Genomic DNA, 25,046 nt, shown 5'->3' with positions numbered 1-25,046 from the left:
GAACCAGGGGAATTTATAATGGAGAATAAAGAAATGGCTGACCAACTGAACACATACTTTGATTCTGTCTTCACAAAGGAGGACACAAATAACATACTTAAAATGTTGGGGAACACAGAGTTTAGTAATAGGGAGAAACTAAAGGAGATCAGTATTAGTAGAGAAATGGCATTGGGAAAACTGATGGGATTGAAGACTGATAAATCCCCAACGCCTGATGATTTACACCCCAGAGTACTTGAGGAAGTGACCTGAGAAATAGTGGATTCTTTGGTGGCCATCTTTCAAGATTCTTAGACTTTGGAACAGTTCCTACAAATTGAATGGTAGCTAATGTAAGCCCACTATTTAAAAATAGAGGTAGAAAGAAAACAGGGAATTATGGACCAGTAAGCCTGATGTCGATAGTGGGGAATGTTCTAGAATCCATTATCAAAGATTTTATAGCAAAATAGTTGGAAAACAGTGGCAGCATTGGACAGAGTTATTGGGGCGAATTTTACCATCTCGCCTGCCATGGGAATCGGAGCAGGTAAGGGCAGACCATGGAAAGGTCCATCAACCTCAGGTGGGACTTTCTGGTTTTGGGACAAGTGGTGCTGGAAAATACCATCCATTGGATTTATGAAAGGAAAATCATGCTTGATAAATCTACTGAAATTGTTTGATGAGGGGGAGCCAATGTATGTGGTTTATTTGGACTTTCAGAAGGCTTTCGACAAAATCTCACTTAAAGGATTATTGTGTAAAATTAAAGTACATGGGATTGGGCGTGTGTGATGAATAGAAAACTGGTTGGTAGTCGGAATAAATGGGTCATTTTCCAAATGACGGGTAGTGACTAGTAGCATGAATCAGTGCTGGGACCCCAGTTATTCACTATATATATAATTATGATTTAGATGAGGAACTAAATGTCTTTTCTCCAAATTTGCAGATGACACAAAGCTGGGTGGGAGGATGGGTTGTGAGGAACATGCAGAGACCCTTCAGTATGATTTGACAAGTTGAATGAGTGTGAAAAAGATTGGCAGATAGAGTATAATTTGGGTGAATGTAAAGTTATACACTTGGGTAGCAAAAACTGGAAGGCAGAGTGCAAATAAGGTTTACCAGATTGATTCCTGGGATGGAGGAACTGACCTATGAGGATACATTGGCCCTATTTTACCATTTTGATTCTAAGTGCTGGGCGGACTTGAAACTGGGAGTTTTTCAGATCCAACTTTTAGCCCCATTCTGAGACGTCCCCATATGCACTCTCGCATTCTGCCTGCAAAAATATCAGCAATTCCTAATCACACTGCACAAGCCTGTGGGCCAGGCTTAATGCGCCCGAAACCTTGCAGCTCCAATCGACGCCTCCAACTGCACATGCACAGAAAAAGAAAGATAGAACGCTGGTCTCATGCCACATCCCTCCCAGGGTGGATAATGCCTCCCCTGGCCCCCACAGACATTGCCCCACCCCATAACATTACTGACCTCCTTATCCCCCACCTCCCGAACACCCAGATTGATCATGGGCCCCTCCCCCTCACATCTGCCCCATCCATCACAGGCAGAGTGGCAATGGACCCTCCTCCCCTATTCCCACCGACCTTAAGTAGAGAGTCATCAGATACTTGGTACTCACCTTCTTACTAACTGGTGTGCCCGAATCGGAATTTTATGGAGCGTGCCTGGTCCGTGCCAATTCTGGATGGGCGAATGCGATGGTAAAGGGGGAAAATGCTGGTAAAGTTGGGTGTGCAGCCCATTAAATCAATTTATTTACATGCAAATGCATTTAAATTGCTGTCATGCCCATTTTGGGCGTGGTCCTGATCTCGGCCATTTTCGAGTTTTGGTAAAGGCTCAACAGGTGCAAAGGCAGGCACGGATCGCTCTACTCGCCTCGCGCCCAACTTTACCAAGTTGTCGCACCCGAAAACGGGCGCAACGCAGTGATAAAATCGGGCTCATTTAGTTGTTGAGGATTGTATTTGCTGATGTTCAGAAGAATGATGGATTATCTCATAGAAACCTATAAAATTCTAACAGCACTATATTGGGTGGATGCAAGGAAGATGTTCCCGATGGTAGGGTTGTCCAGAACCATGGGTCAGAGTCTTAGGATGCGGGGCAGAGGTTTAGGACAGAGATGAGTAGAAATTTCTTCACCCAGAGAGTGGTCAGCCTATGAAATTTGCTACCACAGAAAGTAGTTGACGCCAAAGCATTGAATGTTTTTAAAAAGCAGTTAGACATAGCACTTGAGGCAAAAGGAATGAAAGGTTATGGGGGCAAGGCGGGATCAAGCTAATGAGTTGGATGATCAGTCATGATCATAATGAATGACGGAGCAGGCTGGAAGAGCCAAATGGCCTCTTCCTGATCTTATTTTCTGTGTTTCTATGATAGCACCCATTGTCAAATAGATTGGCAGAATGGGCAGTTCAAAATTTCAACAATGACCTGAAGAAACAACCGGCGGTATCAGTTGAGACAAAACAAGCACAGTTTTAGTTCAATTACAGGACAACACTGCACAGAACAACAGCTGTTCCTCCGGCAAAACTGTTGATGAGATGATGGCCTCATACCAGATTCAACCTGCTATTCTCAAACTTGGCAGGGAGGGTGGAGTCCCAACAGGAAGACGAAAAATGAAAATACAATTCTGCAAGGACAGAAAATACTATTGCAACAGGCGATTTAGTTGATGTGCAGAACATCAGAGATGTTCCCAGATGTGACCCAAGGATCGTAATGGAGACCAGTATCTTATAAGGTCTTATAAGGTATCTTATATCTTATAAGAGTAAAACCCTAAAGATGCAATTGGACCATCTCAGAAGCTTGACCGAGCAGGCCCCACCATCGGCCATAAAGATAGCCGCTGCCGGTACAAGCCTTCAGCTCGAAGTTGACTCAGCGTTGGCTCTCTGGATAGTGAAGGTATAGACTTGGAGATGGAGGCTGAAGAAGTGGGCCCCCAGGCTGAAGCGGAAACTGAGGAGGAACTCGCATTGGTAACCCTGCGACCCTCCCTCTGGAAGGGAAGGCTCCCTTTTTGGTTCACGCTGTCTGACCCTGCCCTGCCTTCGATGGACCTTTGACCATGCACCAAGTGACAGAAAGGACTTCCTCGCAGTGGGGGTGATGGGAGAGACATGGACCAAAGGGGGAGGGATATTCTGATGGCCACAAAGTTCATGGGGGATCATCAACAGATCTCTTCGCGGCCTCCATGGAATATGAGCTGCCTTATTGAATGAGCAGAGGCTTGCCAATGGAAAGTGGTCAGTGGAGTTTTTAAACCTATTGCTGTACCTGGATTGTTGTAGATCCTGAGGTGAAGACTACCTGACTGTAAGCCTCAGGTGTGGCCCTTTGGTGCACAGTAAAGTATGTTGGTGATAGAAAATTGGTGTTTGGCTGAATTACTACACTTGTGTTTTTTTTAATGCTTTTCCCAAGTTTCTTTGTGCTTTTTGAGCTTTACCCTAATCTTGCTGCCGAGCTGAAAATGAGCACTTTTATTCATGACCATCAGACACAATAGCTGCTTGTTTCCTGGCTTCACCCTGTTATTGCACTTTTAGGCTGCAGTAGCTGCTGGTGTATCCAATCAAGGTGGAAATTAAGAATTTGTGAGTTTGAAGGATTTGAAAAATATTTGAGACATGTACTTGCTTGTAACTGCTGGCCACGGGATCAAAGGTTTCTCAATCTCTTTCCGCAACACCAATCCTCCTTTTCGCACTTTTTCCTCGACTGCTACTTTGTGCCATTATTATGTTTTTTATTATGAAGAGCAGCATAAGTTAAAAAGAAAGAGATTTGATAGATATCCAAAGAATACAGCTTGCCAGATAATACCCTCCCACTTTAGTTTATTGATAGCATAGATCCTCTGAGGAGCTTTCTAAGAAAACTCTGTACCAGAGAAGTGAACTTCTCGGAAGGTGTGATTTCTGCAATTTGCCAAATAAAGATCTGAAGATGAACCCATCTACCTGCACTATTCTCTCTGTGACTAAAAATGTGACCACTGGCCTGAGAGTTTATTGTACATTCTTCTTTTAGCCAGCCCTAGGGAATTTGAATGATATAGGCAACAATGCATCCCTGGACAAGATAACTGATGCCTTTTATAATGTCAATATGCTTCATAACTTTGCATTGCAATGTAACTGGAGGGAAATGGCTATGAAGTTCTGTTCATCAAAGTACAAGGTGCCTTTGATCGTACCCAAGTTGCATTGAAGAAATTTACAGAGCACGCTCTCAAGCATGTAACTAGGGAGAGAATCTCCACACTACTATTCAATGAATCTTTCATATCAGCGCCTCATATGCCTTTTCATTTCTTGATATATCGGGACCCAATGTACATTTTGTTCGATAAGTTTGACAATCCAGTTACATTGTGTATATTGCATACTGAAGAGCTCACAAGGGTCACAATCTTCTGACAATTTCTTATGAAGCATCCTTGCAACAAACACAGAATGAATGTTTCCTGTCAAATCCTCCCAGTTTATGGATGGAACATAAGTCTCCTTCATTACAGGGGACTCAGAAGCCATTTTGCCCTTCGAGCTTGCTTTGCCAATCAGTAAGATCATGGCTGATCTGACCATAGTCTCAGCTAATTTACTCTTTCCCCCATCTAGCTATCTAACTCATCTTTGAATAAACCTAGTTTCTGTTGTGGCATTAAATGGCCACAGATCAGGTACAACATGCATCAGGTGAAAGGCAAGACTTTCAGTAGAAATATAAATTCTCTCCAGGTTTTGCTGCATGCACACTGTCCTTTTTCTGAATAATTATATTTCTATGTTTTAGGCTAAAGTTGAGTTTGTCTTAGTGACCAACAAATCAAAAACTGGCATTGACAGAAATGAAATGGATCGGAGGTCTTACCTGAAAAAGTTGAGACACATTGGCTTCAATATAATGGTGAGTAGAATAAAGTCAAAGTAGAATCAAAGCGATAATGAAAGTATAGAAAACCTATAAGCAGAAACTACAAGTATAATCCTTTCAAAATAATTGTCATTGATTACTGAATAGATTTCCACCATAGTTTACCAAGTAATTATTCACTTCAAACAGTCAGCATGGAATTAGATCAATTCCAGCAGGTAGTGATATCTTGAGCAAGACAAGCCCCATCTTCCAATTATACCATCTGTCTTATATCACCTCTCAGGTTTCCTCAGGAAAGTGACCTGTGTTCAGTTATCTTTAGCTGCTTCATCAATAACGTTCCCTCCATTATAAAATCAGAAGTGGGGATGTTTGCTGATGATTGTACAATGTTCAGCAGCATTTGTGACTCTTGTCTAAAACAGCCTGTGCCCTTATACAGCAAGACATGTATTGTATACTGCACTTGTTGGATCAAAGAATGTGAAGTGATGGCACATGGGGGCTGAGTGCAAACAACAAAGAGTTGTACTGAATAGCTGTTAATTCTACAAAGCCTTGATGTTGACTGTGGCAAAAACCCACGAAGCAGCTGATGACATCACCATACACTAGATTCTTGAAGTGACAGTGTAACAACACAATAACAACCCAAAGTATATACTACCCCTCTCTTTTCTAAGATCCCATAACAAAAAATAACCATAGTACTTTCACAGCCATCAAAACATATACAAGGGCTGGCAATGAATCATTATACATTTATAATACAGGCAAAAGGAAAGATGATCAGGTGGGTGTCTATTCCGCGTTGGTTGCCTACTCACTTCAGGGATTTGGTTGTTCTTGACCTTACGGGTACTCTGTTATATATTTAAATAGTTGCAAGATTGCTTTAAGAACTGATCACATATGATAGTGATGTATTTGGGATGTTGCATAGGCTGCCTATTTAGGGGGCGATTCTTCCAAAAGTGATGAATTTGTGGGAAAACTGTTCTAGATCACGACTCTTTTATCAGTTCAACTTCACACTCAATCCCCCCACTTTGTGCACTGCAGAGGCCTGAATTGTGAATCTCATTAAAAACCTGGGGAACGGAGCCTATTCGTGCCAGAGTCTGACAGTTCTGGAACTCTGCACATGCACAATGGTCCCAATCTGTCAATCTCCCCATTTGCTGGCCAGCTTGATATGGCTGGCCAGCCCAGGAGCCCCGCAGTGCTGCCCCACCAGCCCCACCCCCTCCAATGGCCCAATCGCGGCCTCCACAACAATTCCTGGGCCAACCCTGACTCCCCCCGCCCCGGAGTGCCCCGATGTTCAGTCCTCACACCCGTCAATGGCAATCCCTCACCCTGGCAGACTGCACCCCCCACCTCCCCTCCTCCACCACCGGGAGGCCAGCCTCCCCCGACATACCCCCCACCCCCAACCCCCACCCCAGCCCGCTCCAATTGCTGCCCTCCTTCCATTCCAGACCGATCACCATGCAGAGTGACAGTGGGACCCCGCACTGATCACCTGTAGGCCCTGCCCACAATAGGCCCCACCCCCTTGGCACTGCCCAATGCCTCGTGGGCAATGCCAAGGGGGCAGAGGCTGACACTGCCAGGGTGCCCATGCCCAGGGGCACCACCCTTTGCCCCCTGGCCCCTAGGGAGCCCTGATTGCTCCCCCCTTCATTCCAACACGGTCCCCTGCTAGTTTCCCAAATATGGGAACTACTCTAAACCTTACCAGAATGATGTACTCCTGACAGGGTGGGAGATTCAATCAGGACCAACAAGTTCCCAATAATGATATTTAAAATACATTAACAATACATTAAAAAAAGATTCAAATGACTTATCTGTCTTCCCGCGGGTTTCCAGTGTGCTCTGGTCTCCAGCTGTTCGCTGGCTCTGGGAGATGCGCATGTATTCCTGGCGCATGTGCAAATCCTGGAACAAGGCCGGCGACATTCATCTCCCACTCCAACTCGCCAGAAAAGTTGTTACTCAGAATGGGAGAATCACTCCCTTAGTTTCAGTTTGTACTGTGTATAGGCAAAAAGTTCCTTCAATAAATCTGTTAGTTTGAATCTGTATGCAAACCACATATTTCCTTCTCATTTAAAAGCTACAACCCCTAACATAACTAGGACATTACAAAAATAAATTTGCCATTGAGTCAGGATTTTATTTCATCAAGAACATTGAGAAAAGATTCAGAGTCAAGAAAAAACATTCTGGTTCCTTACACTTCGAATATTAGAAGTCTGGAGAAACTTAACAATAGGAGTAAATATCAAAGTGCCGGTAAGAAGAAGGCTTAAATAAGAAAAAAGCACTCTGTGGTTTTAAAAGAGGGGGATTTTCTGATTGGAGAAGGGTGAGATTCCAGGCTGTATCTGTAATTTGTAGAAGAAGGGATGCTTTGCTGTATGGCTGGGGCCATTTGAAAATAAAATACATCAAGTCAACAACCTCCAGGTTAAAAGGGGGAGTATTGGCAATATACTAAAAAATATACTAAGCAGACTTGAGTCTCTAGTGCCTGCAAGAGAAATGACAGATCAATTAGGTTCTATGGGCTCTTTCAATGAAGAAAATTAATCATGGAGCTCCTATGCAGAGCATTTTCAGAACTTAGTACAAGTGAATAAAATTGCTGTTTGTACCAGCTTTTCTCAGTACCATACAAAATGAAACCTTCGATTTACTCTGGAACTTCGTTTATCCAGTGAAGCCAGGAACCAAATATTACAATGGGCTGACAAAGGTCTTTGAAGAACATTATTCCCCAAAGCCATTACTCATCGCAGAATGGTTCTGGTTCCTTTGCAGGAATCAAGTGGAAATTTTCATAGAACCCTACAGTGCAGAAAGACGCCCTTTGGCCCATCGAGTCTGCACGGACCACAATCCCACCCAGGCCCCACCCCTATATTCCTACATATTTTACCTGCTAATCCCCCTAACCTAAGCATCCTAGAACACTAAGAGGCAATTTTAGCATGGCCAATCAACCTAACCTGCACGTCTTTGGACTCTGGAGCACCCAGAGGAAACCCACACAGACATGAGGAGAATGTGCAAACTCCACACAGACAGTGACCCGAGCTGGGAATCAAACCCAGGTCCCTGGGGCTGTGAAGCAGCAGTGATAACCACTGTGCTACCGTGCTGCGGAAGTATTACTCAGATTGTGGCTACCTAAAAAGGCTGGCACAATATTGTGAGCTTGGTGAGTCAATAGAAGATACTGTTCGAGATTGTTTAGTTTGTAGTCTCCAAAATGAGGCTATCCAAAGAAGATTGCCTACTGAACATGCTTTGACTTTAAAACAGCAGTAGAAATCACAGTAATGATGGAACTGGCTGCTAAAGAGGCTTCACCATTTGGTGCAGGAATGAAGATGCTCCAGTTGGGAACTGCCCATAAGAAGTCAAAACAGCAATAAGCATGTCACAGATGTGCCAAAATGGCCCTTTCAGCAAATTAATGTGAGCTTGCAATTCAGTAATGTGTCAATTTTTAATAAGCTTTTACAAGAAGGGGATATGGAAGAGTACATGCTTAGCATTTAAGGAGTGATGATGATAACTGTTTCAAGTGGGTTGGAATGGCACCTGTAGATAAAGAATATTTCAGAAATATACTGATGGATTAATTTGAAACTTAAATTAAAAAAAATCAAGATTGTTTTCTCTCTTTAGAAAAAAGAAGATGATTACAGTTTGTTCTTTGGAATCCAGGCACCTGACAATCTGTTTGAAAAATATATACAGCTTCTAAATATTGCTGAAAGAACTTGTAGCACCACTGGACTAAATACAATCTCAAAGTCAACCAGGTATTATTATTCAAGTACAATACATTTAATATATGACAATGTGAATTCTGGTCTGGTGCAATTGGAAATGTACTGATCTGGTAATTAGAATGGCAAATTAGTAGCGCAGCATGAATTAAAATGTGCCTTGAAATGTGAGACCTGCTGGTAGATCTATACATAGAGTAACATGAAACACCAACATCCATGCTGAGTTGCCAAGTTCATATGTATCTGAACCCCATCGTCAGTGAAAAGTGAATGCTGTGTTTAAATGACTGAATGGTTGTGTAACATCACAACCATCATGCAGTATTCAACATTTACAATGTCTGTACAGAAAGGCCATGAGACAGGAGTAACACATGTTAACATTTCCAGGACTATCACTGACCCCATTTCCTCTACAGACATTTCCTCTATAGCTTCCATAGTCGCCCAACCCCACACAACCCATTTCTACCTTCTAGGCAAAATCCACAAACAGAACAAACATACCCACCGTTTCAGCTTGTTCCTATCCCACTTAACTAATTTCTCCTATTTTGACTTCATTCTCCCTTCCTTTGTCCAGTCTCTTCCAACTACATTTCTGATTCCTCTGATGCTCTACATCATCTTAACAATTTCCAGTTTCCTGGTCCTAATCGCCTTCTTTCACTATGGATGTCCAATCCCACTATACCACCATCCCTCACCAAGATAGTCTGAGGACTCTTCGCTTCTTCCTTGAACAGTGGCTTAAGCAATCCCCATTTGCAACTACTCTCCTCCACTTGGCTGAACTTGTTCGGTCACAGAACAATTTCTCTATCTAACTTGTTTCACTTTCTCCAAATAAAAGGTAATGCTCTGGGTAACTGCATGGGCCCCAGTTATTTTTGTGGGTTATGTGAAACATTTCATGTATTAGGGTCTTGGGTGAGAATTTGGAATTTGGAAGCCAGACTAGACCCCAACAATGTTTCTATTTTGGCATAAATGTGAGAATAGGATGCTTCACTGTGAGTAAAAGAATGGTTTGATTGAGCAGACGCAGTACGGATTCGTTAAGGGGAAGTCGTGTTTGACAAATTTATTGGATTTCTATGAGGATGTGACTAGTGCGGTAGACGGAGGGGAACCGGTAGATGTGGTGTTTTTAGATTTCCAAAAGGCGTTTGATAAGGTGCCTCAGAAAAGGTTGCTACAGAAGGTTAGGGTGCATGGAGTTGGGGGTAAGGTATTAGCGTGGATAGAGGATTGGTTGTCTAATAGGAAGCAGAGAGTTGGTATCAATGGGTGCTATTCTGGTTGGCGGTTGGTGACTAGTGGAGTGCCGCAGGGATCGGTGCTGGGGCATCAACTATTTACCATTTATATAGATGATCTGGAGGAGGGGGCTGAGTGTAGGGTGACAAAATTTGCTGATGACACGAAGATGAGTGGAAAAGCAGATTGCGTGGAGGGTGTGGAAAGTCTGCAAAGGGATCTGAATAGGCTAAGCGAGTGGGTGAGGACCTGGCAGATGGAGTATAATGTTAGCAAGTGTGAGGTTATCCATTTTGCCAGAAATAATAGTAGGAGGGATTATTATTTAAAAGGCAAAAAGCTGCAGCATGCTACTGTGCAGAGGGACCTGGGGGTCCTTGTGCATGAGTTGCAAAAACCCAGTCTGCAGGTGCAGCAGGTGATCAAGAAGGCGAATGGAATGTTGGCCTTTATAGCGAGGGGGATAGAATATAAAAGTAGGGAGGTCTTGCTGCAACTGTACAGGGTACTGGTGAGGCTGCAGCTGGAGTACTGTCTGCAGTTTTGGTCACTGCACTTGCGGAAGGATATATTGGCCTTGGAGGGAGTGCAGAGGAGGTTCACTAGGCTAATACCAGAGATGAGGGGGGTTGGACTGTGAAGAGAGACTAAATAGACTGGGTCTGTACTCGTTGGAGTTTAGAAGGCTGAGGGGGGATCTTATAGAGACGTATAAGATAATGAAGGGGATGGATAGGGTAGAGGTAGAGAGATTCTTCCCGCTTAGAAAGGATAGCAGGACTAGAGGGCACAGCCTCAAGATAAGGGGGGGGGGGTGCAGTTTAGATCAGAGCTGAGGAGGAACATCTTCACTCAAAGGGTGGTGAATTGTCAATTCTCTGGAATTGTCTGCCCGTTGAAGTGGCGGAGGCTACCTCACTAAATATATTTAAGTCACGGATAGATAGGTTTTTGATAGACAAGGGAGTTAAGGGTTATGAGGAGAAAGCGGAAAAGTGGAACTGATCCACTTCAGATCAGCCATGATCTTATTGAATGGCAGGGCAGGCTCGAGGGGCTAGATGGCCTACTCCTGCTCCTATTTCTTATGTAATTCTGCTGACAACTTAGTGATCTTTTATAGGAAAGTTGGCTTTATTTAAGAACACAGTTTAAGTATAACTCTTAACAAAATGAAACTGCTTAACAATTGACAACTGAACAATAGTTAAAAAAAGGAACAATTTTAATTTCTAACTTATCACTGTTTCAGTTCCAAATAAGCAACATAACAGACTAAAAATTCCACTTTAAATACAGTTAGCAACCATTAATACCCTTGCTGTGAAGAATGTAGACAGTCTTGAAGCCGTCAGAGATTTTGGGAAAAATTTTCCCAAAAGGTTTCTGGACAAAATTGGCCCAAAGAATTTCTAAGTGTTGTGACAGCAAGAAAACAAGGGTTTTTTGCGATGGTCTTTCTGTTCCAACGTTAGTGCCATGCAAGAGCTTCTATTCGATTCATGCCCTCATGGAGGCTCCAGGTGTGTGACTTGCCCAAAGTGGCTGCGGCTGTACACTGTTAAGCAGGGGGAACTCCATTTAATCACTAACAATGCGCACATTAGGAAGTATCAATAGGAAGATGGCACCTCGTAGAGCTACTCCATGATTTACAGAGGGATAGTTGGGAATGGCTGTTGGATGCCATGAAGGAGAGAAGGGCTATTTCCTTCCCCCAGGATGGTTGGCGGCCCAGAGGCCAGGCTGGCGATGTGGCCTGGGAAGCAGTGGCAGCTGTTGTCAATACTCATGCACTGGCACAGGCAACTGGCACCTCATGTGGAACAAAAATGAATAACCTCGTTCAGACAGTTCATCCCGCCTTGGCATTAGTCCCATCTGTCACGCCTGTAATGTCCATGTCGAGCCATCGATCTCCCTCACCCCTTTGCAGCCATCAGGCTTTCAATTTCCCCTTCTTTCCCTCAGGAGAAAGTGGCCCATAATTGCCGGGAGTGGGTGTATGGTGCTTTTCCCGAGCAGCGTATGCTAACCATTTCTGAGGAATGTGCAATGGAGTGGTTGGGGGAATCCAAGGATGGAGCTGTGACTAACAGCCTGATTGGGGTGTGCCACGAAGTGAGGAGCCACCGTACCTTCATTAATATGACATATCTCTAGTAAGGTGCAATCTGCCCAAATACCCTTCCCTTGTATTTAACCATGTGTCTTGTTTTGCAGGAGATGACTACAATGAGGTCAGGCCCTCAGGAGTTGCCCCCCTCCCCCGACAGTTGACACCTTGGAGGTAGGCTCTGATGGCACCTTTGGAGAGAGCACCCAACCATCGACACAGGCGTCACATGCATGGTCCACCAGCGCAGATACTGTCACCTCAGTAGGTCATGTTAGTGGTGAGGTTTCTGAGGCATTTTCTGAACACCACATGCCATTATGCACATCAGGTCATGGCTGGAATGCCTGACCGAGGGCTCGGCCATGTGAAGGTCTCCCGGAGCCAAGGAAACAGCTGGTCCCCAGCTAGGTGCCAAAAGCTGGGGTCAGTTCTGAAACTGGTGGACATGCACAAGCAGAGCCGGGGACTGCATGAGGGGCTGTTAGTAACTTTCTAACAACTGAAAGACTGTTTTAAGGAGTTGCACAGTTTTTAGTCACAGGAGATGATGCCAGTATTGCGTGGCATCCAGGCCAACACTGCAAGGATGGCAACTGCAGTGCAAAGCCTGGGCAGGAACTGGTCACCATGGATGGTAGGTTCCCAGGCATGGTCAAGTTTGAGAGGACAATGGCTGAAGCCTCAGGAGCGTGGCCCAAGCTTAGTGGGTCATGACTGCATGCTTCAAGAGTATGTTGAAGACATATTCTGTTAATTGTCACTTAAAAAGTCACTATTAAATATCATTGCACCCACAGCTGTGACTAATCTGTCTGTGATCCGGCTTCTACGGGGATGACCATACCCTGACTATGCACATTGAGGCTCAAAGCATCTTTCTGCATGAGAGAGATTCTTCAGCCCACCAAGTGTGCGATCCTTAGTTCCCAGCATCTGTGCTAGACCCCTGACTGCAGTGGTAATCCAAATGTTCCCCTGAGCAGTTCCAGCAATCGGGTTCCTACAGGCCCACGTGACAGACAGCCTGGCATGGCAACCTCATCACCAAATGGTCCCTAAAACTGGCCCCTGCCCCAGCACTATCCCCCCAACCCCTAGGGCATTGGACTGAACAGTAGTGCCACTGATTCTCACTTAGACATGGGCCCGGGCACCAGCATGCAGTCAGAGAATAGGTAGTAGTCAGACTTGTACGGCACCAGGACAGCATCACAGTGTGTCGCTTGATGAGTTGCCATCACTCTTCTGCCTGAACCAGTAACTCACTAACTTGACCAGTCTAGGCCCATCACCCTGGTATGATATCAACGGGACCCGTGGCGGGGAGTGTGGACAAGGGGGAAGGGGGGGTTTTATAGGTTCCCAGGATGTGTTTGGAGGGTGGGGGTTAGAGCCTCCTATTGGGAGATCCTTGTGGTCAGGGTCAGTCTCGCCGCTCTGCCCTGCTAAATCCTTGCTGCTACCTGTCATCCATCCTCATGCTCCTTGGCATCAGCGTTCTCCGCCTAGTCCTCCTCCTCCTGGATGTCTCCCCACTGCTGTGCCAGAGTCTGGAGTGCAAATGAGTAATTATTCTGTTCTCCCAGCACCTGAACCTCATTCTCACCAGACATACTGACTGCCTGTAGAAAAAACTGAATTTTAAAACATTCCCCTCAAACGTTAAAAAAAAGTATATATTTATATTGATTGCATGTGTAGCATCACACTTGTTCCAGTTCCACTCAAGCTCCCTCCCACAACTCTTCTATTGGTACATCAATCATTGTACTGGTGCTGCTTCATGCTCTCAGCAACCTGGAAAAAGTATTAATTTTACTTCCAATTTTCACCCATTCATTACCCTCACATGGTACACCCCTCCCATTTTTTGACTTCTCTGTCTCCACTTCCTCTGGTAGACTACCTACCGGTATTCATTATACATCTACTGATTCCCACAGCCACCTCAACTACAGCTCCTTATACTTTGTAAGAACTTCATCCCATTCTCCCAGTTCCTCTGTCTGCTTCTCATTCGTTTCAGTGATGCTATCTTCCAAAATGGCGCTTTCCACCCCACTGTGATTGACAAGACCCTCAAGGATGTCCAACCCATTTCTTGCACTTCTGCCCCTCACCCCTTCCTCTCCCTCCCAGAACCATGAAATGGTTGTCTTTGTCTTTACTTTTCACCCCACTAGCCTCTGCATTCAAAGGATTATTGACTATCATTTTTGACAACTCCAGCATGATGCCACCTACAAACACATTTTTCTCTGACCTCCCATGTCAGCAATCCCTTGGGACCATCTCCTCCATGACACCCTGGTCCACTTTTCCAACACCTCCAAATCTTCAACTTTTTTCCATGGCACTTTTCCCATGTAATCGCAGAAGCTATAACACCTGCCCTTTTACTGCCTCCCTCCTCACTGTCTAAGGCCCCAAACACTTCTGGGTAACACAGTGATTCACTTCCATCTCCTTCAATTTATTCTACTGTATTTGCAGTCTTCTCTACACTGGGGAGACTAAACATATTCTAGGTAACTGCATTGCAGAATATCTTTGGTCAGCCTGTAACCATGACCCTGACATTCCTATCCCTTGCCATTTCAACTCAATATCTTGCCCTTATGCCCTCATTTCCATCCTTGGCTTGTTACAATGTTCCAGTGACACCCAACACAAACTGGAGGAATAGTATCTCACTTTCTCGTTAGGCACTTTAAAGCCTTCTGGGCTTAACAGTGTGTCTACAACTTCAGACCATGAGCTCTCCTCGTTTGGATCTTTATCTTAGATCTTTATTTTCTCAACCTCTTCCCTCCCATCTGCAACTTATTCTTCATTTTGCTTTCACAGAGTGTTAATCCTTGTTCTGCTATTAACTCACTCTGCTATCCTACCATTATACCACCTTGTTTAGTTTTTAACATTAACACCCCTTTGTCACATTTTTATGACATATTTGTCAAATCTCTCCTGAGTTCCCACCTTTCCCTGAGTTTAAAATTTGTTCTACCTGCTCCACCCCCTCTTCAAAAGTATAAAATCCATCTCATTTCTATCTTTCTTCAGCTCTGAGAAGCCATTCAGACTTGAGACATTAACTCTGTTTCTGTCTCCAAAGATGCTGCCAGACCTACTGAGTTTTTCCAGCATTTTTTGTTCTTATGTCAAATTTCCAGCATCTCTTGTGATTTATTTTTACTTTTGCTCGTGTCTGTGCTTGTAGGTGAAGCATGCACAGAGTGTTCAGGACAGGTAAAGAGCCAGATGAACAAGGAGCCCAGGGACATTGGATAGGCTATAACAGAACAGTTTATCACAGAGGGCAAAGCAGGGATAAATGAATAATCAGTAAAATGATGGCCATGTCCATTGGAAATATGTGAGCTGTGTTGCCTGTATGGGCTTTTAATGCTCCTGGACATTCTGATTAAGGAAAGACACCAGGGCTTGGTTAAAAGACCAGCTATTATACATAACTAATGTGTCTGCTGCAGGTAATTTCAGCAGGTGAGGCAGAGACAGTGACTTTGTTCAGTGGATAGCTCAGAAAATCCGCCAACATCTCAGGACATAGGTGTCACTTCATTCCAGCACGCCCATCACCAGTGGAGATACACTCATGGCCTTCTCATGCATGTGGCACTTTCTGCCGAAGAAACACACAGATGAAGGTAATGGACGTAATGACAGTGGCAGCCACTTCCTCTTGGAGGAGTGAGGAGAGATGCAGCAATTCTCAACCCCATGTAGATGTTAACCCTTGGGTGTCAGGTGTATGGAGCAATAGGTGTGCGATATGGGACATCTACCCATTGCTGAAATGTGACACTCGAAAGGAGATCACATGAATGCATGTGGTGCCTGAAAGGAAAGAACAAGGACTGGTTGAAGGCAATGGGGCTTTTCTCAATGCACTTCATTTGCTGAAGACAGGTCCTCGATCCCTTTGACATCAACGCTGCATGTTCATTTGACGACTGATAGGCCTGCAACACAGACATATTTGTTCTTGAATGAGCCAGCCCCCAAAAAGACTTAAATGCCTGGAGGATGCAAGCAGTGGTTGTTACATGTACTAGAGAAAAAAAGACAACAGACTGTGTCCATATCAATTCCAGGCACAGGGAGATCATCCTCACATAGGAGTAACTAAACAAGCGTTTAAGTGAATGGATAAGCCCTTGGGAATTGGTGATAATTGCTTGCTCAGTACAAAAACCTTTATAATGTAGCTTAAAGATTTTGTGACAGAAAGTATACCAAGTTATATATTTTCTGTGCTGGTGGCAGTGGTCAGATGTGGAATCAATAATATGGATGGTCTGCATATGTGAAGGCCTACATTGGCAAAAAGTCTTGGCACATAATGTTGCTGAGTATACAAAAGTGGTAAGGGCCTCTTATAAAATGCCAGCAAGGCAACCTCAAAGAAAACTTCTATTTTTGATGACCCCTTAAATTTAACCTTACACAAAGCATCTGCTGACCAGAGAGTTGCATGTCTCTCTATCACACATGTCACTGCTTGGTGACTAAGATCCCATAGCATTATCCTCAGCAGCAAGGTCACCTGACTCATCTTTATCCTCTGAGGATACAGCTTGCTCTGTGTCTCTCAGTGGCCCTAGTGGTCCTTCCCACTGGGGTGCTGGTTTATGTATCACGTAAGAATGATATGGGAAATAAATGAGATGGTGTAAACAAGCTAGAAATATAAAAAATGGACTTTTAACAATTTCTATGGGTATGTAAAAAGAAGTACAAAGACAAATGTGGGCCGATTAAAGGCATCGTCAGCAGAATTTATAATGCATAATATGGAAATGTTAGAGAAACTTAGCAAATACTTTGGACAGAATTCCCCCTTCCAGAGAGGTGGGTGGGAAAGCAGATTGATTCCCACTGAGCGGCAGGGCAGGTTCTTGTGCCAAATCATCCACTTTTCAGCTAATTATGTATGCATCAAGGAGGAGCTCGTTGAATATTGGAGCGGACAGGAATTTATTTACACAAATTACCTCATAGGTTCAAAGGTCCAGGTGCCATTTTTAAGTGGCCACACGCATAATCTTGCAATGCAGGAAAGGTGTGTGAGGAACCTGTTGGAAATGGCAGCACAAAGAACAAAACCATATCCTCCCAAGTTTATCATCAGCTTAAAAGACTCCTTCAGGCAGTCCAGGACTAGCAAGAGGTCCTTTATCCCAGAGGTGACAGCAGGGGATCCACCAATGACACCAGTTTGGGATGAGGTTGTCAGGAAGGTCAGCATACGTGAACCCCAGAAGAGGACCACTCTGCAGAAGAAGAATGATCCCATCCACACCTCCAGGATAAGTCAACTGTCTCCTTACTCCAAACTCACTCTGATAAGGGCTTCAGGGACCAGCAGTAGGGGCATCAGCAATGATTGTCTAATTGACACGGTAACATCATCATCTTATGTAACACCCTGTACAAGTCATGTCTTTAGCCCTTACTGGGAAGCACACAGCACATGCACCATACTTACGAACTTCTTTTTCAGCCATGGCACTCACAGTCTATCCACTTTCTTCCCTGTGTGGAAAGTGAGATTGGTGTTTCCCATCAAGCTGCTGAGGTTCATTCAGAAGTCATTGACCACTAGCGAACAATGACTAAGTGATCTAAAATATAGGTGATTTTTCGGACAATCATTAATTTTCTCTCTTTCAGCCACCGGCAAGGAAATGCAAAGGTAAAACACCAGCCAGCCCATCAGCCCCATTCACAGCCCCAACCCCCCGAAGCACCCCAGATGAAGATGCTGTGGAAGCATTTAAGGAAGACCTGACACTATTTTTACCTAAACTGTCCACTAGTATGAAGGCACACCTTGGTGGAACCTAGTTCTAGAGGCGGCCCGGGATCTCTAACTGGTGAGCACAGCACAGAATCGAGTCCACTGGAGGTGGAGACTGTTACTAAGGTCTCCCACACTTGAAGGACTGTTGGAGACTAGGCCCCTGCTGAATCTGAATCTGATGATGAGCCTCTGCAATCAGCCTTCAGAGAAATGTTGGAGCTGCAAAGGCAGGCAGGAAGCAGCTGGTGGGGCTTCAGAGGCTATGAGCAGGTTGGAACAAAGGATGAAGGAGTTCATCCATTTTCTGCCTGTTGTGACAAAGGCATGCAAGCTCATCAAAATGCATGTCACTGAAAGGATGACGGTCGCCATGAGGACCCTGGTCACTTCCTGCCTGATTTATACCAGGACCTACACATCATTGCTATAGCCATGAATGGAATTCATCAGTAGCTAGGCAAGAAGGGATGTGGAGCACTTCAGCCTTCCTCCAGGAAAGAGTCAAACAGAGGCCACCCAGAGGGAGGAAGAGCATTGGCCAGACACCTCAGGGACTTCCACACAGGACACTCCAAGGATGTCCAGCTGTTCCACATCCTCTCAGCTTGTGACCCCATCAACTTCAATAGGTCAGGTTGAGGGCAGCCCCCAAGCAGGAGACCCTTAGCAGGCCAGGGCCCTCCCAGGATTCAGACATCCAGAGGACACTTGCCAAGGTCACCACAAACAACAGGATATGACAGTCAGCAGACTGCCCCTACTTCTGCAATAGATGTTGGGAATCCACTTAGACTCAGGATGGAACTCTCTGGCCATTCATGCCCTCTCGCTGCTGCTAGCAAGAATGTAGAATTTGGCACTCCATTCACTGCAATGTCATTAGAGACTCCCTACTGAAGGCAAGTTTGGAGAATCCAGCCCTTAGTGGTAGGATATGAAAATTTAAGTATTAAGGCACAATAGTAGCACAGGTGTTTAGTCATTTAATATACTTTGAGCATGTGCCAATATTACTTTTCTGCTCGAGTCTCAGGTGGTGAATGACAATGTAAGTAATGCATGTAACATGACGTCATGAGCAGAGATCTTGGAAAATTTCTTATTAACCTGATGCAGCTGCACTGAAGTCTATTCTCAGTGTATAAGTATTTATTGTGACCTGCATTGGAGTCATTCCAATCAAGTACACTTTTCAATAACCTTTAATGACTGCCAGGTTTGTGTTTTAGTTTAAATAACCATCTAGGACATTAGGTTTTCCTGCCAGCGCACATCATTAACTTGTAACTGCATTTACTATTAAGTATTCCCCTATATTAGTTCCCACTCAACACATACATGATGCAGAGCAATGGAAGAGGCTTTCATTTACAAATACTCTTCTGTGTTTCCAAATAAAGTCAATAACTTCTCATTTATTCACAATATGGCTGCAATTCATCTGACTGCACACATGTGCTCCCACCAGCGAGAAAACTGGACTGATAATTAGACTGGTCTGATTCACAACTGACCATAAGTGGCATGCACCTGGCGATCTTTGCTTCTGTCACAATATTTAGGTTTCTACATGCAGCGTTCCCCTATTCTAACTGCTGCTTCCATATCTTGCACATGCTTGGATTCTGCCTCAAGATTGCTCATGGGCAGGGAAGAGGTGAAAAGTTGGTGTGAGACAGAGGGGATTGATTGGGAGCAAGGGAGGGAAGGGATGGAAGGCAGGGGCATGAACATGAGGGGGAGGGATGTGACGAGTTTGGGAGGGAAGAGCTGCACAGAGCCAAGTGACTACTGCAGCCCGGAAGAGACGTATGGCTGAGTGGCAGGGGCGGGTGACTGCAGCGCAGGAGGAGAGGGGTGGTCACGTTAATGTTGGGAATGGGTGACTGACCTACATGTTACTCCAGGTCAACAGCAAAATTCCCTCTGAAATGGCCTAGAAAGCCACCAGCTGGCCCACGTCCCCTGAATGAATTTTTAAAAAATCTGATGGACACCTGGTATGTGGGTATCTCGTTTCTGATGCAGTGCCAAAAACACTCCAGATCTTCTTAATCTATTAAGGAAAAGATCTCCAAATTGTTTTTCTGATTTGTCTCATAAAACATGTTGTCAAATTAGCTAGAAAACATCACCTGTAGCATTTCTACAGCAACATAGATTTTACACACATTGAATTCCTACAAAGCAGAAAGAGGCCATTTGAGCCATTGGGTCTGCACCAGCTCTCCAACAGAGCATTTTACCCAGGCTATATCCTCGTAACCCCACATATTTGACCTGCTAATTCCTGTGGCCTATAAATCTTGGGACACCAAGGGGCAATTTAGCATGGCTAATCAACTTAACCTGCACATGTGTGGGAGGAAACCAGAGCACCTGGTGGAAATCCATGCAGACACGGGGGGAACATGCAAACATAAGAACATAAGAACATAAGAAATAGGAGCAGGACTAGGCCATCTAGCCCTTCGAGCCTGCCCCGCCATTCAATAAGATCATGGCTGATCTGTTGTGGCTCAGTTCCACTTTCCCGCCCTCTCCCCATAACCCTTAATCCCCTCGCTTATCAAAAACCCATCAACCCGCTTCTTAAAAATATTTAGCGAGGCAGCCTCCACCACTTCAACGGGCAGAGAATTCCAGAGATTCACCACCCTTTGAGTGAAGAAGTTCCTCCTCAACTCCGTTCTAAACCGCCTCCCCTTTATCTTGAGGCTGTGCCCCCTAGTCCTACTGTCTTTTTTGAGCGGGAAGAGTCTCTCCACCTCTATCCTATCCATCCCATTCATCATCTTATACGTCTCAATGAGATCTCCCCTCATTCTTCTAAACTCTAACGAGTACAAGCCCAGTTGATTCAGCCTCTCCTCATAGCTCAATCCCTTCAACTCCGGTATCAGCCTAGTAAACCTCCTCTGCACTCCCTCCAGGGCCAAAATATCCTTGCGCAGGTGCGGCGCCCAAAACTGCACACAGTACTCCAGCTGCGGCCTCACCAATGCCCTATACAGCTGCAGCAAGACCTCCCTACTTTTATATTCAATCCCCCTCGCTATGAAGGCCAGCATCCCATTCGCCTTCCTGACCACCTGCTGCACCTGCAAGCTGGGTTTTTGCGACTCATGCACAAGGACCCCGAGGTCCCTCTGCACCGTCGCCTGCTGCAGTTTTTCGCCACGTAAGTAATAGTCCTTCCTACCATTCTTCCTACCAAAGTGGACCACCTCACACTTGCCAACATTAAATTCCATTTGCCATTTCCTGGCCCATTCGCCCAGCCTATCTAGATCCTTCTGCAGACTCTCCACACCCTCCGCACAATTTGCCTTTCCCCCAATCTTGGTGTCATCAGCAAATTTCGACACCCTGCACTCGGTTCCCTCCTCCAGATCATCTATATAAATGGTAAATAGCTGAGGCCCCAGCACCGACCCCGGGGCACCCCACTAGTCACCAACCGCCAATCCGAATAGCACCCATTGACCCCCACTCTCTGCCTCCTATTTGACAACCAATCCTCTATCCACGCTAACACCCTACCCCCAACTCCATGTCCCCTGACCTTCTGCAATAACCTCTTGTGAGGTACCTTGTCAAACGCCTTCTGAAAATCCAGAAAGACCACATCCACCGGCTCTCCTCTATCCACTGCCCTAGACACATCCTCATAGAACTCCAGTAAATTTGTCAGACACGACTTCCCTTTAATGAAACCGTGTTGCGTCCGCCCTATCAAGCAATTCCCTTCAAGATGCCTCGCAATTTCCTCCTTAATGACGGATTCTAACATTTTACCTACCACAGACGTTAAACTGACCGGCCTATAATTCCCCGCCTTTTGCCTGGCACCCTTCTTAAACAACGGCGTAACATTAGCCGTTTTCCAATCTTCCGGCACTTCCCCGGAATCCAGCGACGTCTGGAAAATAACCACCAAGGCATCCACTATCACCTCCAAACACCACACAGACAGCAACCCAAGGCCAGAATTGAACCTGGGTCACTAATGCTGTGAAGCACCGTGCCTTCCTTCCTCTCCAAAATTGGACAGAATAGGTTGACACCATGGACAAGTGCATCTAATGTGAAGCAGGGACTATAAGTCATTAAACTGACAGTCCATAACTAGTGATATTCTAGCAATCAACCTCACTGAATTGAAAATCATGGGCTATAGGTGCTATATGAACACCACTGTTTGTTGAAATCATAACAAAATCAGCTGTAATATTTTAAATGTTGACTAATATGTTTAGAATAATATTTTCTATTTCCTTTTGTATTGTGCATCTCTAGGATCCAGTATACTTTTTGATAGTTTTTTCAACTTGTTCTTGTACTTTTAAAGATGTGTGTACCTGAACTATAAGGCTCTGCTTTTTTATTTTCTTTTTTGTTCTATTATTTCCTTCTTATTCTTCCTCCCTAAACTTATCACTGCTCATTTCTGTGCATTACTTTGCACCCAAAATTTATCTACTAAGCTACTATCTTTGCTTATCAGCTCAACAAAGGGTCATCTAGACTCGAAATATTGGCTGTATTCTTTCCCCACAGATGCTACCAGACCCACTGAGATTTTCCAGCATTTTCTGTTTTGTTTCAGATTCCAGCATCTGCAGCATTTTGTTTTTATCGTAAAATACAGGACGTTCACAAATTCAGAGGATGAATTTCCAATTGAGTCTCACAATCATTCTCTGTAACTACGTTAGAAATCATGGTAATATTCACGTCTTGTATTCCCACTGTCATTTTTTTTGCGTCTAACCAAACCTACACTTCTTTAATTTTTATTGACTTTTTATATGTCCATAAAATTCTTCCTCTTTTACACTCCCCTTCATTCCTTTCTCACCCTTTTTAAATATGTTGTTTTCCCCAATAATTTTTAGATTTCATTTGTTGTTTGGGATTTGCCATGCACTCTTTTTAAATTTGGTCCTAATTTTAATTTCTCCCCTCATCCAAGGAATTCTTGCACTGCTTTTCTTGAGTTGAGTTTAGTTGTTACCTTGATCATCTTTAATTTTATCTTTTTCCATTATTTCTCCACTACCTTCTCTACCAGTTTTTCTTTCCTGTTTATCCACTTCTGTCTACTTCTCTTTTTACCTTTAAAATATTTGTTTTTAAATTGTTTACTCTCCTTAAGTTTTTATATAATTTTTTTAGTCATTGGTAGCTAAGTGTTCCACTAAAATACTGCTGCATATTATATCTAAAATACATTTTCCTTTCAAAAAGTGGTCTCAATGTGGCTGACATTAGTTTCCAAATTAAATAGACTTTAGAAGGTAACCTGAACATTGCACTCATACTGCATTTATCAGTACCTCAGCCATTTTCTCTCTGTATTATGGCATTAATACACAATGGTAATATGAGGTTTGGTGTCTGATGATGTGGGTTGCTTGCACCCAATGTCCATGAACATTATTGACACAAAACATCACTTTATTAGGCCATAATCAATGGTACAATGGTTAGCACTAATACTTTACAGTGCCAGGGACCCAGGTTCAATTCTGGCCTCGGGTCACAGTCTGTGAAGTTTGCACATTCTCCCCATGTCTGCATGGGTTTCCTCCGGGTGCTCCGGTTTCCTACACTCAAAAGATATGCACATTAAGTTGATTAACCATGCTAAATTACCTCTTAGTGTCAAGGGGCCAAACAATAAATTTGTGGGGTTACGGGGATAGGGCCTGGGTAGAATTGTGTTGGTACAGGCTTGATGGGCTGAATGGTTTCCTTCTGCACCATAAGGATTCTATGATAATGGAAAGAGTGAAATGGGTTACTACCTCTTTAATTCACACAGTTTGTAATTTTTCTATCCAGAATTGAATCTGTATTACAAGATCAAAGAACAAAACCAACTCATGTGGCTGAAGATAATGTTGTAATTTTGTGTTTATTCCAGAATTCGAATTATAAATTTTATTCTTTGGAGGACAACGTTACGCAACGGTGGTAAGGAAATAATTCACATGGAAAATGGAAAGAATCCAAGTGACAAGCATGATAATGTGCTTTATAAATGGAAAAAGATTTTTATATAGTTCATAAGACACTTCACAGAAAGCAGAATTTCTATATTGTTAGTTTAGTCTGCTCATATAGAAAGCACCAGCAGTTGACACAGAAAAATTGTAGTTTCTAAAGTTTGTCCTACTCTATTACACATACAGTTTTCAGCACAACTATTCCACTCATGACATTCCTGCCTACAAATGAACATCCGGAACTCCACTTGAAAACTTCAAAATTTCCCATTACTTAAGACATATCTAAAGTCTTTACCAACTTGGAACATGCATTATATGGCTTTCACTAAATTATGTTCAAAACTATTTAACTTCCTCTCAAATCAGCCTATCTGTGCTTTGATAGCCAACCTTTTTTTTACGAACTTGTTGATAGCCCAGGGCTCTTTTTAAATCTCTCCATGTTGCTTTGCCATATTAATAAATTCCAAGTTACAACCCTGTCCACCTTTTTTTTCCACTCTAACCCACAACTTAATTTAGATAAAATACTCTCTGGAACAATCCTAGTTGTTCTCACAGTAAAATCATTCAGTTATTTGAAGACAAAGTTTATTCATGTTTTTCATGTATCTAGTTAGCAGTTGCTTTATTTTATTCTTGGTCGACATTCTTTCCATTACTATCTCCAGTTAACTCAAATGGTACTTCCTCATCTCTCTCATTGTTAAATGTACCTCCATTGTCAAAGTCAACTCCACCCACAGCTAACCAGCTAAAGAAAAGCGAATTAAATTTGACATTTGTTTACATCCTGTTGGGCACGTCATTGCCATGATCCCTACCTCACAGCAACGCTTTTGATACTGCCTTGTCCAGTCCACCCATCACATCACTTCTCACACTTATTAACCATATATTTTCACACCTCAATCTACACAATGATAGAATTGTTAAGATGCAGAAAGATGTGGCCCGCAATTTTCCCAGCCCGCAGTGCTGCTTGAAAGCATAGTAAACTGACAAATTACAGTGGGAGGGAAAGAAATGGGCTAAAATTTCTGACCCCACTGGTCTGAACCTCCACCAGTGGGGGCAGAAACTTTAGCCCCCACCAGTGG

The 25,046-nt window shown here is 43.8% G+C and overlaps 1 protein-coding gene across 1 annotated transcript in view; it reads left to right on the top strand.

The window, feature by feature from the left end:
- Positions 1 to 2,954: 2,954 nt before the first annotated feature.
- LOC145344060 (anoctamin-9-like) overlaps positions 2,955 to 25,046 on the top strand; it is a 188,680-nt gene continuing 166,588 nt past the window's right edge. The window contains exons 1-7 of the mRNA XM_080190832.1: positions 2,955 to 3,014; positions 4,837 to 4,950; positions 11,961 to 12,123; positions 12,213 to 12,229; positions 12,437 to 12,592; positions 15,329 to 15,357; positions 23,862 to 23,911. Coding sequence (XP_080046958.1) covers positions 2,955 to 3,014; positions 4,837 to 4,950; positions 11,961 to 12,123; positions 12,213 to 12,229; positions 12,437 to 12,592; positions 15,329 to 15,357; positions 23,862 to 23,911 — 589 coding nt within the window. The remainder of the gene's footprint in view (positions 3,015 to 4,836; positions 4,951 to 11,960; positions 12,124 to 12,212; positions 12,230 to 12,436; positions 12,593 to 15,328; positions 15,358 to 23,861; positions 23,912 to 25,046) is intronic.

The sequence above is a fragment of the Carcharhinus amblyrhynchos genome, chromosome 6, assembly GCF_965287045.1.
Source record: "Carcharhinus amblyrhynchos chromosome 6, sCarAmb.v2.hapA, whole genome shotgun sequence".
NCBI classification, from domain to species: Eukaryota; Metazoa; Chordata; class Chondrichthyes; order Carcharhiniformes; family Carcharhinidae; genus Carcharhinus; species Carcharhinus amblyrhynchos.
Note: the sequence above shows the minus strand (reverse complement) of the source record. Positions and strands in the feature narration are given on the sequence as shown.